The 12,794-nt window shown below is 40.3% G+C and overlaps 1 protein-coding gene across 1 annotated transcript in view; it reads left to right on the top strand.

Moving 5' to 3' along the window:
• Positions 1–12,794, top strand: part of FBN1 (fibrillin 1) — a 145,754-nt gene that overhangs the window by 65,183 nt on the left and 67,777 nt on the right. The window contains exons 10-14 of the mRNA XM_053954527.1: positions 564–722; positions 2,059–2,199; positions 2,970–3,089; positions 6,498–6,623; positions 8,755–8,877. Of these exons, the coding sequence (XP_053810502.1) occupies positions 564–722; positions 2,059–2,199; positions 2,970–3,089; positions 6,498–6,623; positions 8,755–8,877 (669 nt within the window). The remainder of the gene's footprint in view (positions 1–563; positions 723–2,058; positions 2,200–2,969; positions 3,090–6,497; positions 6,624–8,754; positions 8,878–12,794) is intronic.

Genomic DNA, 12,794 nt, shown 5'->3' with positions numbered 1-12,794 from the left:
GCTTTTGTTGGCAAACTTAATTTTCCCAGGGAAATAGTGTTAGTATATTCATTCTCTAATTGGTTTTGCCTCATTGCTTATATTTGTATTTCTTTGTTTTAGGAGGCTACCTTTTAAGAAACCCAGTTGAAGCTGGGCTTTTTTCCCTGTTCAGTATTTTTCTAACTCTGTGGCAAGCTTTCGATTAAATTAACTTGGGATCAAATCCAAAAGTCCTTCTTTAGTTAAACTTCACACTGAGTTCACCAAAGATTTTTGCTTGAAAGAAGACTAAGTAGATTAGGATCAGGTCCCTGCCTCACTGTTCAATTTCATGTCCAGAATGTCAGTTCTGTTACCTTTTTACTGGCAGTCTTCTGACAAGTAGTGTTGAGATTCTGTGGATTAATGACTCAATTCAGAGAGCAAAGCTTGGTGCTATGAAGAAAACATATAGGCTCACATTTTCCAGATTATTTAAGATTTGTTCTTGCTAATCTGAAACACTGCAAAAAGGGGGAGTGTTGGATTAAATGGAACAGGCTGCAAGAGTCTAAAACAGCATTCATGTTTTCTTGTTTCAGACGAGTATCGTAAATTGTGCACAGTAGCTGCTATGCTGCCAGCAAGACCTGACCTTCCTCCAGCCCGTCCTGACATCATCCCTCCGCCACTCATTCCTGATGTTTACCCTCCTCCACATCCAGAAATCATCTATCCATCTCGGGTTCCACCAGTTCATCGTAAGAGAGAAAGAAATAACCTTTCCTTGCACCATGTGCATTTAGCTTCTTTAAAAACACGCCTTTCTCAAGAGCAGTGTGCTCACTCCAGCTGTTAGTGTCTTTTACATACTGTATGTGGACATGAGGCTCTGGATATCCTTTTAATCAGATCCTGCCTACCGTGTACCTTGTGGCAAGATACCTACCTCATTAGTAGTGTTCTCCCTGATAAGACAGGTTTCAAAAATTACATTCTCATTGTCTGTACTGTGGCTCCTGTATTGTAGTAGTTACATTACTGTTATTTTAAGGCTGTTGTGAACTTTGCTGCATGTCAGCACTGCAGAGTTTGAATAGCTCTTTGACTAGGTTGTGAAAGATATTTACATTTAAGAGCTTGTCTGAGAGAAAGCAACTTCTTTCAGGTTGTTTTCCTCACTTGCACTTGGCCAGGTAGGAAATGTACTGATCAAAACTCTGCTGGACACTGGAGACTAACCCAGTGCACAGAAAGAGCTATTTTAGTGATACACATAGATGAGTTAGTTTTCCCTAAAGTAAGAAGGAAGGCAGAGCAGACTACCAATATAGAGTAACATACCAATTTAATATAGCCCTTTTTCTGTCTTTGCTCAGAGAATTTACTACATGCCCATGTGGTCTGGAGTAGGCATGTGCCACCTGAAATCATTTGGCATAGCCACATACTCTTTTGCAAGTAAACGTAAGCTGATTTTGCCCATGCTCTGTGCAGATGCAAGCAGTCTCTGCTTGCACTGGCACCAGCTGAAACTATTTAGTCTTGGTTCAGCACCAAGCTGAGCTAATAAGCCTAAGAGGCAAAGTATTTTAGCTCAGGCTGACACTGCACTGACGTAGCTGCACAGCTTCTGGTCAGCTGGTAGTAGGGACAGAGCCAGCTCACGCCTGCCTGCCAAAGACAGTATAGGCATATTCCCAGGGTTATCCCTGCCCTCCTCACTGCTATCTGGCAAAGTGAAAATAATGAACCAGTCTGCCTGCTCTTTGCTACTCCAGGCTCTTAGGAGAGTCCCTGCAGTGCCACACACCCACTTTACCTCTAGGTATGAGCAGACAATGTTCCTCTTTGACAGGACAAAAGATGAAAACACAACCAGACTTGCCTCAGTGAAAATTTCTGTGGTTGTTAGCTGTTTTCAAACAAATCTCTAAGAGTCAAAGTGCCATTTTCTCTCTCCTATTCCACTATGTAATTCACATCACAATGGAAGGTAAATGCTGATTTTTAATGGAAAATCCTGCTCAAGTTGTAGATTATCAGAAGCTATTATGATGAACTATTAAAATATTGTTCCAACTGTTGTTATTTCAGCAATCCTGCCGGTGAACTTAACTGACTATTGCCAAGCATTCCGACATCTCTGCCGAAATGGACGTTGTATTCCCACTCCTGGGAGCTACCGCTGCGAGTGCAACAAAGGATTCCAACTGCATGGTAGAGAGGAATGCCTTGGTATGTGGTTTGCTGCTGTAAATCACAGAGGGGAATTTCATTTTAGAGAAATAAACATTCTTCTCCACACAATGTAATAACTGAGTTCTTAAATAGAAGAGCCCCACCTCCAAAAAAAACCCCAGTAAAGAGACTTTGACAAACGGATTGATTTCAATGGCAAACTTATTTTTACAACAATTTTGCCTTTAAAACAGTATTTAACAAATCCTGTAACAAAATTATACAGAAGCAAGGATTTCTTATTTTACTAACCCACGACTATAATGTGTTTATTAGTTATTGAAAATGCTCTCTCTATAATGCTACCAGCTTTTTGAATATGCAATGACCTATTGTTAAAAAAAATCATAAACTTAGGCTTAGTAGAATTTACAAGTCCTTTTTAAGCTCATGAGTAGTATCTTGTTGGGCTCTTGAGACATTTAAGCTTGGAACTCAGCAAGAGCTCAACGATAGAAGCAAGGATTAACTGTCTCTTATAGGCAAGATTTTGGTTCTGTCAAAATCTTCAGTGGAGCTGGGAATGTGGACATGCAGGATTAAGGCCTCTACCTCTCACACATGCAGTATTTTACTGAAAATTACATTTTTCCCAGATCCTGTTTATCTTAAAACATGGGGTCTTTTGTTGGGATCTCGGTGATGTCCCCTTTTCTTAGGGATTGAAGGGCACTATTTCTCCAAGTACAAAATGACAAAATACCCCTGCAGGCAAAAATAACTGTCAGCCAGTGTGGTAATAAAATTGTATTGTCCATGTTCTACAGATATAGATGAATGTGAAAGGAATCCATGCGTTGGTGGAGACTGTGTGAACACACAAGGATCCTACATCTGCCAGTGTCGTGTTGGGTATCAGAGCACGGCCACCAGAACAGAGTGCCGAGGTAACGGGCATACAGCCACATCTGCTATTGTCTAAGTATCAGGAGGGAAAATAGTTTTCAAGCAAAATTTAACAGATGGGTCAAATATGGGAGTTTAAAAAAAAAAATAAATTCAGATATGGCAGTAAAAATGATTGACCTGCTGGAGCTGGCTGTTCACTGACTGGGTTACGAGAAAAGGCATTTTGTCTTGTGCTAAAAGGATCTTGGCACTATTTTTGGCTTTGAAATAGAAGATACATATTTTCTTGGTTTTCTGAGGTATTTTTGGTTTTTTTTTTTTTAATATTAAGACTATTTTCTTTTGCTGGTTGAAGATCTAAAGGACAATTAAGCATCCCTTCACTGGAGAAACACTTTGTATATAAAAGACTAAGGAAGCTGGGGGGAAAGATAAAACTTCCAGTGGGTAAATATAAGGTTACACTGCCTGTGTGTTGTCTCTGCTCACTGCCAGAGAAACAGCTAAACATAAATTACAGCAATGAAAACTTAGATATGGAAAAGTAGTGAAAAAAAAAAAAAAAAGTAGGGAAAGTCTAGATGGGGAAGCCTCAGAATCCTCATTATAGTTATTCTGAAGATCTGACTCAACTCTAGTCCTGATGGTCTTCATCCTGTCTTCCTACGGGAGTGGGACCACATAGCTCCTCAGTGGTCAACAACCCTCTCAGAGTTTTGTGACTCCCAAACTGGGGTAGGGATTCAACTGTAAAGGTAGATGGATGCAATCCTTTATAATTAAGGCATGATGAGAGATTTCTGGCAGAAGAATAAATGATTGCTTTGATATGCCATAAGAAATGAAGCATCTAAATGAAACAGGATGTTTGAATATTCAGAATCACAGCTTGTCTTCATATTTTGCTTCCTGCACTGGGTGCAGGGTGCAGAGCGTGCACTCAGTCTAAAGCAGAAAGTTTCTAAAAAGCCAGAAGAAAGTTACCTGTATTAGTGTGCATTTCTTTCCTTCCTTTTGTGAATCAGAAAGGTGTTTGTGGTACAGAAGCTCGCTCTCTGGTCCAGGAAGACATGCAGAGCCAGCACCACTGCTGCCTGTTGCTGGGGAGTATTTGACCTAATTGCTGCCAAGCAGCCGTGTTGCAGAAGCATCTTCATAGTTCAGCTGACTGGTGGTGAGGGAGTGCTGAAGGGGAGTCTCAGCTGTGATGAATTTACTCATGAGTCATTTTTGTCACACACTTTTAATTTGACTGATTCATTACACAAACACATGGTTGTCAGAAGCCCAGTAGCTTAATGGCATTTAAGTGTGGTCACTTAGCAGTTCCTTTGCAGTCTATGGGAGCTGTGCCTGCTTGACAGACAGAGCAGAAAATGCTGCGATGTGCAGAATCTTTGTTTTCTAAAGGAATTTTTAGGGCCAGTATAGGAAAAAGAAAAAGGCTAGTGGGGTGCATTTGGCAAAATGTACATATAGCACTGGTGCCTGCTAAATCAGCATTTGCTGTAGAATTGGATGTTGAGATTTTATTTTTTTGCATGCACAGATATATCTGTGCTGATGTGCTTTTGGAAATGTGTTCCTTACAAAGTCTCTCAAGCTCTTGAAAAAATCTTCATAATGACCAGATGTTTGTTTATTCCTTGCTCTGAGGTTCCATGGGAGGGTTTCTTCTGCATGGTGACTGATTGGTGACTAAACATTGCAATCTGTATTGCAAGCTACTGATGCATCCATTCTTAGGATTCCTTAAAATTCTAGTATGAGCTTGGCTGAATTAATATCTTAATTGGAGACATAGGTGAATAAAGTCATATTATGATTAATGATTTGAACAAAAATGCTTCTCAATTGCAGAAGAAAGGATATGAAATGGACCTCAAAAAAGGTGAAATTTTATGATTATTAGCTATAACTGTGTGCTTTAACAGCTAAATGCTTACTATAATCTGCTCAACATTTCTGATGAGAGGAGGTCAGGTCTTACAGGGAGATGACAGCAGTTTTGGATATTTCATTAAGAGAGGGGACTTTGATGTTTTGCAAGTTTCTCTGAGGAGGAAAAATGGTGATGTTATTTCATTTGAAAATTAGAAATATGTTGGACTAGTAGTGGGACTCTGATTAGCTGTGTGCATGTAAAGAACAATGAGGTTCAGTATTAATTTTCAACACATTTAAATGGCATCAGATGCATAAAAATACAAAACCAAATAAGCTCTAAAAATTAAAAGGCCTTGAGATGCTGTAGCATTTCTGTCTGTCCTAAGGAAGAAAGCTGGTGGAGTAGCTGAAGCCAGACACGGATACAATCAAGGGTCAGAAAAGTGGGGTGAAAAGGGACTGAGCAGAGAGGAAACTCACATATATGCATTGCTGCTTGATGATGCTTGTTTATCAAATGAGGTTTATCAAGCCTGTACACTTTTGGTGGAGGGCTGCAAGCTGCTGCTGCTGTGAGTGGTCACTGAGCAGCTCGTGCCTCTGCTGGCATGGTTGCTTGCTTGCAAAACAGTGATTTTCAGGGATTTCTTAGACTCTTCACAGAACTAGCATGCTGCTAAGAAGGCAAGTATAGGTTCACAATGCCAAGAAGTATCAGCTCCCCTGGCCTAAGTGTCCAGAGAGCAGGGGCATTTGGGAGGACACCCTGTGCTCCACTTCTTCCTGAAGTGCAGTAATGCATTTCCACAGACAGGGCTCAGGGAAGGGCACCCCCAGGGTATTTGGGAAGCGTGGGTGCATAATAGACAGGTCTGCATGGGCTGGTTGTGATCTCTGTGAGCAGAGTCCCCTGTGTGCAGGAATCTCTGGGAGATGGTCCAGGCCTTGATGGAGAATACTGAGCAATCTGAAAAATGTCTAGACAGTCTGTCTCAGCATCTCCTCTCCCCTCCTTTGGAGGAGAGGGAGAGCTGCCAGCCTCGTGTGATATCACTCTTCAGGTCCTCCAAAGCATTTGCCAAGCACCTCCTGCAGAGAGAGGGGAATGAGGATCTGATGTTTCAAATACAAAGTAAGCAGGAGAAATTCTTCTGAGGTGGGAAAGTCTTGAACATTCCTGTTATCTTACAAAGCAGCAGCAAAAGACACACTTTACCACATCTTTCCTTAAGTAGTTAGGTACTGTTAAATTAAAGTTCAGTAAAAATATTTTAATGATGAGCAGAAAAAAAACCCGCAGAAATTGTGATTATTGTTTGAGAAAGCTGCAGGGTAGTGTTCACTGAAATTCTTTCACAGCAACTTGAAATTTCAAGCTGACAAACATTTTCCACCCCCATAAAGTTCAGTTATGAAAATCAAAATTTCAATAATTTTTCAGGTAATACAGTTTCCATGGAGGTTTAAAAACCTGCGGGAAGGGCAAATGGGGAAAATTCCTCTTGAGTATTAAAAAGGAATCTCCCAAAATGTTATTTTTCTTTCTGGTTGGCTTTCAGACATCGATGAATGCTTACAGAATGGTCGTATCTGTAATAATGGACGATGCATAAATACAGATGGCAGTTTTCACTGTGTGTGTAATGCTGGCTTTCAAGTGGCAGCTGATGGGAAAAACTGTGAAGGTAAGACTTTTCTGAAGTTATTCCCTATCAGTAATTACAGTTGCAAGAGGTTATTCACATAAATGAAAAAGAAAAGGACCCCTGGTGGGAGGGAAGGAAAGGAGCAACGAGTCAGATATCCAAATACCTTTTGCTGTATCTGGGAGGGCAAATAAAATGTCTTTTGCAGCCAGTTCTGGAGCCTTGGTTTGGCAATCCTCAACGGGATGTCTGTCCAGCAAGAGAAATAGCACATACCACTATCACAAAATGCAGTTGCTTTGATGGGAGTGGTACATTTTAAAACATAGCACAAGTCACATGCTGCCTGATTTTACTGTGTGCTTAACAGCATGCTTTATGGGATCTTACTGGGTGACTAGCAATGTGGTTTATGTAGATGCAGGCTGGTCTGACCTATAAAAATTGTTTTAACAAAAATTTGTAAACATAATTGATGTGTTCCTACCTCCCAGACCTTTAGTAAAGGGGAAAAAAGAAGAATGTTCTTTATCATGCTTCCCAAGGTCCTTGGGAGGGTTCCCAATGATCTATTCATACGTTAAAAGAATTTCAAGCACTGTTCTTAGAAACATTTTTGGCAGAATATTATCTCAGTGATTCAGCTCAAAGACTTTATGCCAAAATTCCTGGTTGGGATAGATACATGATTTTTTTTTTAAATCATAAATTATTTTTGTCTGACTTAGCCTGTAAGTAAAAAGAAAACACACTATGTCTAGAAGTGTAATTTCTGTCCAAGACAGCTGCAATATTAAGGAAAATAGCACGATTCTGAATATATTGTAATGTCATTATGATCCAGTGATTTTATGTGCTAGTAGTGATGCTGTTAATCCTTGGTAGAGACAGACATTTTAAGACTCTATTTTTCCTGACTCTTTTTTTTGATATAGTTTACCACCATAAGCTGCTTTTAAAATATCTTATTATGGAAGTACATTGACTAAATATATTTGGAAATAAGACTATTCAGGAAAAAACTCTGTATTCTGATTTCTTCCTTTCCCACCAAATACCATGTGCTAATAGTAATAAAAACCAGGACATCGGCAGTCTGGTAAAACATTTTTAATTCCATTGCATGTGCTGCCAGAATGTCTGTTGCATCCACTTATGAAACAGTTTCATCTCTGGCGTTGTAATGCATTGAGTTGTATGCACATACACTAATCAGTAAAGACCATGGCCTTGTGCCATACCTTAATGTAACTGTGTGTAGCTCTTTAGATGAAACTGGTAAATACTACTGATTTTTTTTTGGATGTAACATCCGAAACTGATTTCATCTGCGCCAGGACGAAGTAAAGACTGAGAGGATATAAAAGCTTACTCAAATCAAGAACAGAATTCTCTGTACTTGCCTTTTTTTTTTTCCTTTCCCATTTTGTGAGTAACTGTGCAGAGTTCAGAATAACAGTGTCTGAGACCTCCACCTTTTCCTATTTGAATCCTCCATGATATCCCATTAGCTCAGAGGTTGAATAATGCTTTAATGAAGCTGTAATTAGTAAGTACCCTTTTGTATGGCCTGTCATGCTGAATAAAGGAAAGGACAGGTTTTATTTTAAATGGAAGTTGAGGATGGCAGTGCCCACAGAATTTATGCTTGAGCACAGTGCTGGGAATTCTCCCATATCATAAATCTTAGACTTGTCCAGTGGAGGTTATAAAAGTTTTCACTCCAAACCCAAATGTTCGCTCCTCTCCCTTCAGGTCTTCTTAGTAACATAAAATTGTATTTACATTCCAAACAGGAGGCTGCTTCTAACCTAACTTCTATTTAGATTAAGATGTCAAACCCTCTTTAATTACATCCATTCTCTTTTTGATGACTTTTTGATGACTTTTACCAACTGGAAGTTCTTAAGCTGTCCAGTTTCTCATCCGTTTTTGTTCTCTTTGCTTTTTTTGGATTCATTCCTTTTTATGTTAATGATTCGTTATGAAAAATGGAGTCATTGCTTTGACACATCCTCTAGGACAGTGCAGTATGTCCCATCATATGTTTCTCATTATCATTATAGCTCTGACACTTAGAAAAAAATTAAGGTTTATCTTTTGGATATAACCAGTAACAGTTCTTATGCTTAAACATTATGAGCATTATGCCTATCGTGTACATTTTCAGATATGGATGAATGCAGCATCAGGAACATTTGCCTCAATGGGATGTGCATCAATGAAGATGGCAGTTTTAAATGCATTTGTAAACCAGGGTTCCAGTTAGCATCTGATGGACGCTATTGCACGGGTAAGCACAATAAATTATAGGTTCTCAAAACTTGGGAGTCATGTCTCTCTGGGTAGCTTCAAGAATAACCTTATTTGTGATTCTTGGGAACAAGAGGTATGGGGCAGAGTTCTCAGCAGATACGCTTTTTTAATCAGCTGGAATTATTTGTCATTGTGCAAGACAGTACTCAGTCTTCTCCACACTGTTGAGCAACCACCCCAACCAGCCAGTGGGAAATATTCTTTGAACAAGGACTGCATAATCTGACCTAGTTAAACTCTGGGTTTTTTGCCTATGGTGTCTTCTGTAGATGGTTCCAGTATATCTCACATTTTGTGTTTGGCTTTTGAAAGTATTCTGCCTTCAGCCACCCAAACATCCTGGCTTATTGCCTTTTTTGGGCTTTTCTCCCATTCCTGTCTGGGTGCTCCTAGACAATACAGCATCTCTGAGGAGTGCCCCACACTTGGTGTGACCAAGATGCAGACATGAGCACCACAGCAAGATTGTCTTTTCCATTTGCTGCATGGATGCAAATGAGCTATTGTGCATTACCACGCAAATGTCTCCTTAGCCTAACAGCTGCTGGCTGTGTTGGCTGCAGCCTTCACACACTTAGAGCAATGGCATTTATTTCAATTCTTACCTGATTTCCATGTGGGATGTGAGTGCTTTACCAAAGCTTGTTTTCCAGCTGGTCTGTGTGGGGGATGTCAGTGAGACTTCAATGCCCATCAGGTCATGGCACATCAGCCAGTTGTGTTCCCAGAGATCACTGGCTGCTCTCTGTGTCATTAACAAGGATTTGGCTCATGGATGCAAGCTCAGATGAGACCAAATGCTTCTCTTGATTTTTGCCTTGAGTATCTTTTGGTATTAAAAAAAAAAAAATCTAAAATTACATCAATCTGTGCCCTGAAATACCACCCAAAAAGATGGTAACTCTGACTACTTAAAACACAAGGGTGTTCAACCTCTGTTACGATGTTCAGCCTCCTCCTGACTAGGAGTTTGGATACTGTCAAAAAGAGGTTTCTGGCTCTAGAGAAAGGTTACTTCTCTGCATCAAAGGAGGAATATTTGAATAATTATCTGAAATTGCAGAGAACTTCAACTGATTCCTGCTGAAAGTTGAAACAAATCTTTCAGTAAAAAGAAGGATTTCTCCTACTGCTTTTCGCACTTACACTAAGCCTTGTTCTTTATGAATGAGCATGCAAACATTTATTATGTGTTAAAATTGTTACTGGATCAAAATCAAACCAGATTTTGAAACCTGGACACACAAATTACACTTTTTATCTTCTTCATATTTGTCTCCTTTCTTCCATTTGCCCAAAGTATCATGAAACAATTGCCAGGTCTTCAGCAGTTAGAGGAGCACAGCTCTCTCCAGTCATGTTACTAAATTTTTAAAAGTTTGATCTTTAATAATGTCTTCTGTATATTTTAATGTTTGTCTTTATTGAGTCCTTTGACATGCCAAATGTGCAAAGTAAATAACTTGTGTCCTACAGAACTGCAAGTCTGTGAAACACTCATTGTTGACACTGCATATCCCGAATTTGTTTGTCAAATGCATACATTAAAATCTTACACAAGCTAAAACTCTGTGCAAGATAAGAAATCCTGTTCACTTCTGGTGAGCAACAGAAAACACTCTGGGAAATGTTCAGCTAATAGTGAGGTAAAGACCAGCTCATATAACCAGAGAACAAATTGTATGGCTGGTGTGTGGTTGCCTAGTGCATGAGGCAGTGATTTGTTGGCGAGACGCATGGACACCACGGGATCAGAGAGCTTGTTCAGTACATTTGTTGTCTAGATAAAATAATTTACCTTGTAGTTGATGATGTCTCTTTCGGATATCATGGATGGGAGTTGTAATTTGTGTTTGTCTGTGTGCCAGGCTGTTGTCTCTTGGCAGAATTCAGATGCTTTTCATGCAGTGTTGGCAGATTTTGTGACAGAGATTTTTTTTTTTCTTTTTGCCTTCGGACAAGTTGTTGCAGAAGTGTTGTTTGCTTGCCTTTAACACCAACAAACTCTTGTGTGCTACAGCCTTATTTTGATGCATGTAATTTTTTTTTTTTTTGATGGATTGTGCAGTGAGGGCAAGAGGATCATGGATGGAAATAGGTGACAGGAAGATCATAAATGGATATATGCAATGACTCAGGCAGGTGGTTCCACTCAGCAGGGTGGACTTTGTGCAGCAGTGTTGGCTTTGGAGAGTTTTACACAAGAAGCAGTTAATATGATTAGTGATTCCATATACCATAATGTTAATACATAGAGTTTTTTAAAGGGATTTATGCATTCCTTCAGTTGTTCGTAGGTTGTTCATGTTACCATTGATTATTTAGCTACTTGTCTGCAAGAAATGTATAATTTTAAGAAACATTCCCAACTGATATAGATAGAGGTTTGCTTAAAGGATATTTTAGGGAAACCCTTCCTGTCAAGGCCTAGGCTCTGGCCAAGCCCTGGTCCTGGCTGGTCGGGAAGTATACCAACAGACCCAGGTGTTTCTGCACTAAAAATGTTATCAAGTCACTTTGACTTGCTGATATGGTCTTATAAAAGCTGGACCCCCTTTTCGAGGTAAACTTGGAAACCTTTCCTGGGCAAGGTCCTTCATGTGCTCACTGTGAAATGAGGCTCCTCAGTGATTGCAGACCCTGGGTATTTAGGCAGTTGATGATGTATTACCTTGCTTATTTTTGCTTGGTGTGCACTTTTTGTTTTATTAGAGGCGTTGTTTTACTGTTCATAGTCAGAGAAGTGCATGTTATCAAAAACAAAAAAGAGGAATACAGCTCCTCAAGAACATTTAGGTAATGCAAGTTTACACTAAATTTTATGAATGCAGATCATCAATTTTGATCCCTGGCAGAGCGATACTGCTCTGAAGATCTGTGTGCAGAACCAATTTCCAAAAGTTTTATTTAGGGATCCACAATTGGGTGTGCAATGGCAAGGCCCAGCTGATTTACTAACCTAGGGGAGAGATATGCATGTGTTCTATCACCAGCAGGTACAAAGTGGTTACCTGCTCATCTAGACAAACGTTGATCGCCTCTGAGACAAATGCCAGTGAGAGGAAAAATGACCTAATCACCATCCAGCCCTTGTGGCCAAAGCAGGAGCAGGGTAGGGCTGCCAGGAACATGGCTGTGCCTGAAAGCTTGCAGAGGCAGCCTGCCAATAGAGGCCTTGTGTCTCACTGCACTCACCATCATATCGTTATGTTCCTGCTTACTTTCTTCAGTTATTCCCTGCTCCATGATTCCAGAAATACATTCAGAAGCGTCAAAGTCAGCATTTCCAGCCAATGGACTCCCTCCTGCCTGAACAGCACACCCCCGAGCCCAGGCCATGTGAACTTTGGAACAGTAGCCATTTATTTCCAAATGCAGAAAAAGCAACTCTCTTCCAGGGGATATTGGATGCTGTCTTTTTGTTTTCCTATGCTGTGTGTCTCTTTGTCAGTGGCATAGTTGTTTTTGCTGTGCTTTTATTGATTGAATAAAGAAGGGGAAGGTGTGGAAGATAAGAAATTCTGTTCACTTCTGGTAAGCAATAGAAAGCACTCTGGGAAAGGTTCAGCTAACAGCGAGGTAAAGAACAGGTCATATAACCAGAGACTGGGTTCCAGGGCTGGTGTGTGGTCACCCTGTGCGTTGGGCAGTGGTTGGTTGGTGAGAGTGGTTGGTTGGGCACTATGGGATCAGAGAGCTGGTTTGGTAAAAGGACACGTGAACAGCCGCACCACAGTGGCAGGCAGCCAGCGCGTGCCTGTTTGGGTGAAGTTTAGAGCATAAAAAGGCTTGGTTTGTTGCAATAAGTGATACTCTTTGGAGCAAGCAAGAAGGAGGTCTGTTATCTTTGTTCCCCATTGCTAGAAAACTCTAAGGTCATGCTTGGATGTACAG

The sequence above is a fragment of the Vidua chalybeata genome, chromosome 13 (assembly GCF_026979565.1).
Source record: "Vidua chalybeata isolate OUT-0048 chromosome 13, bVidCha1 merged haplotype, whole genome shotgun sequence".
In the NCBI taxonomy this organism is placed as follows: Eukaryota; Metazoa; Chordata; class Aves; order Passeriformes; family Viduidae; genus Vidua; species Vidua chalybeata.
This window is presented reverse-complemented; position numbering and strand designations above follow the sequence as displayed.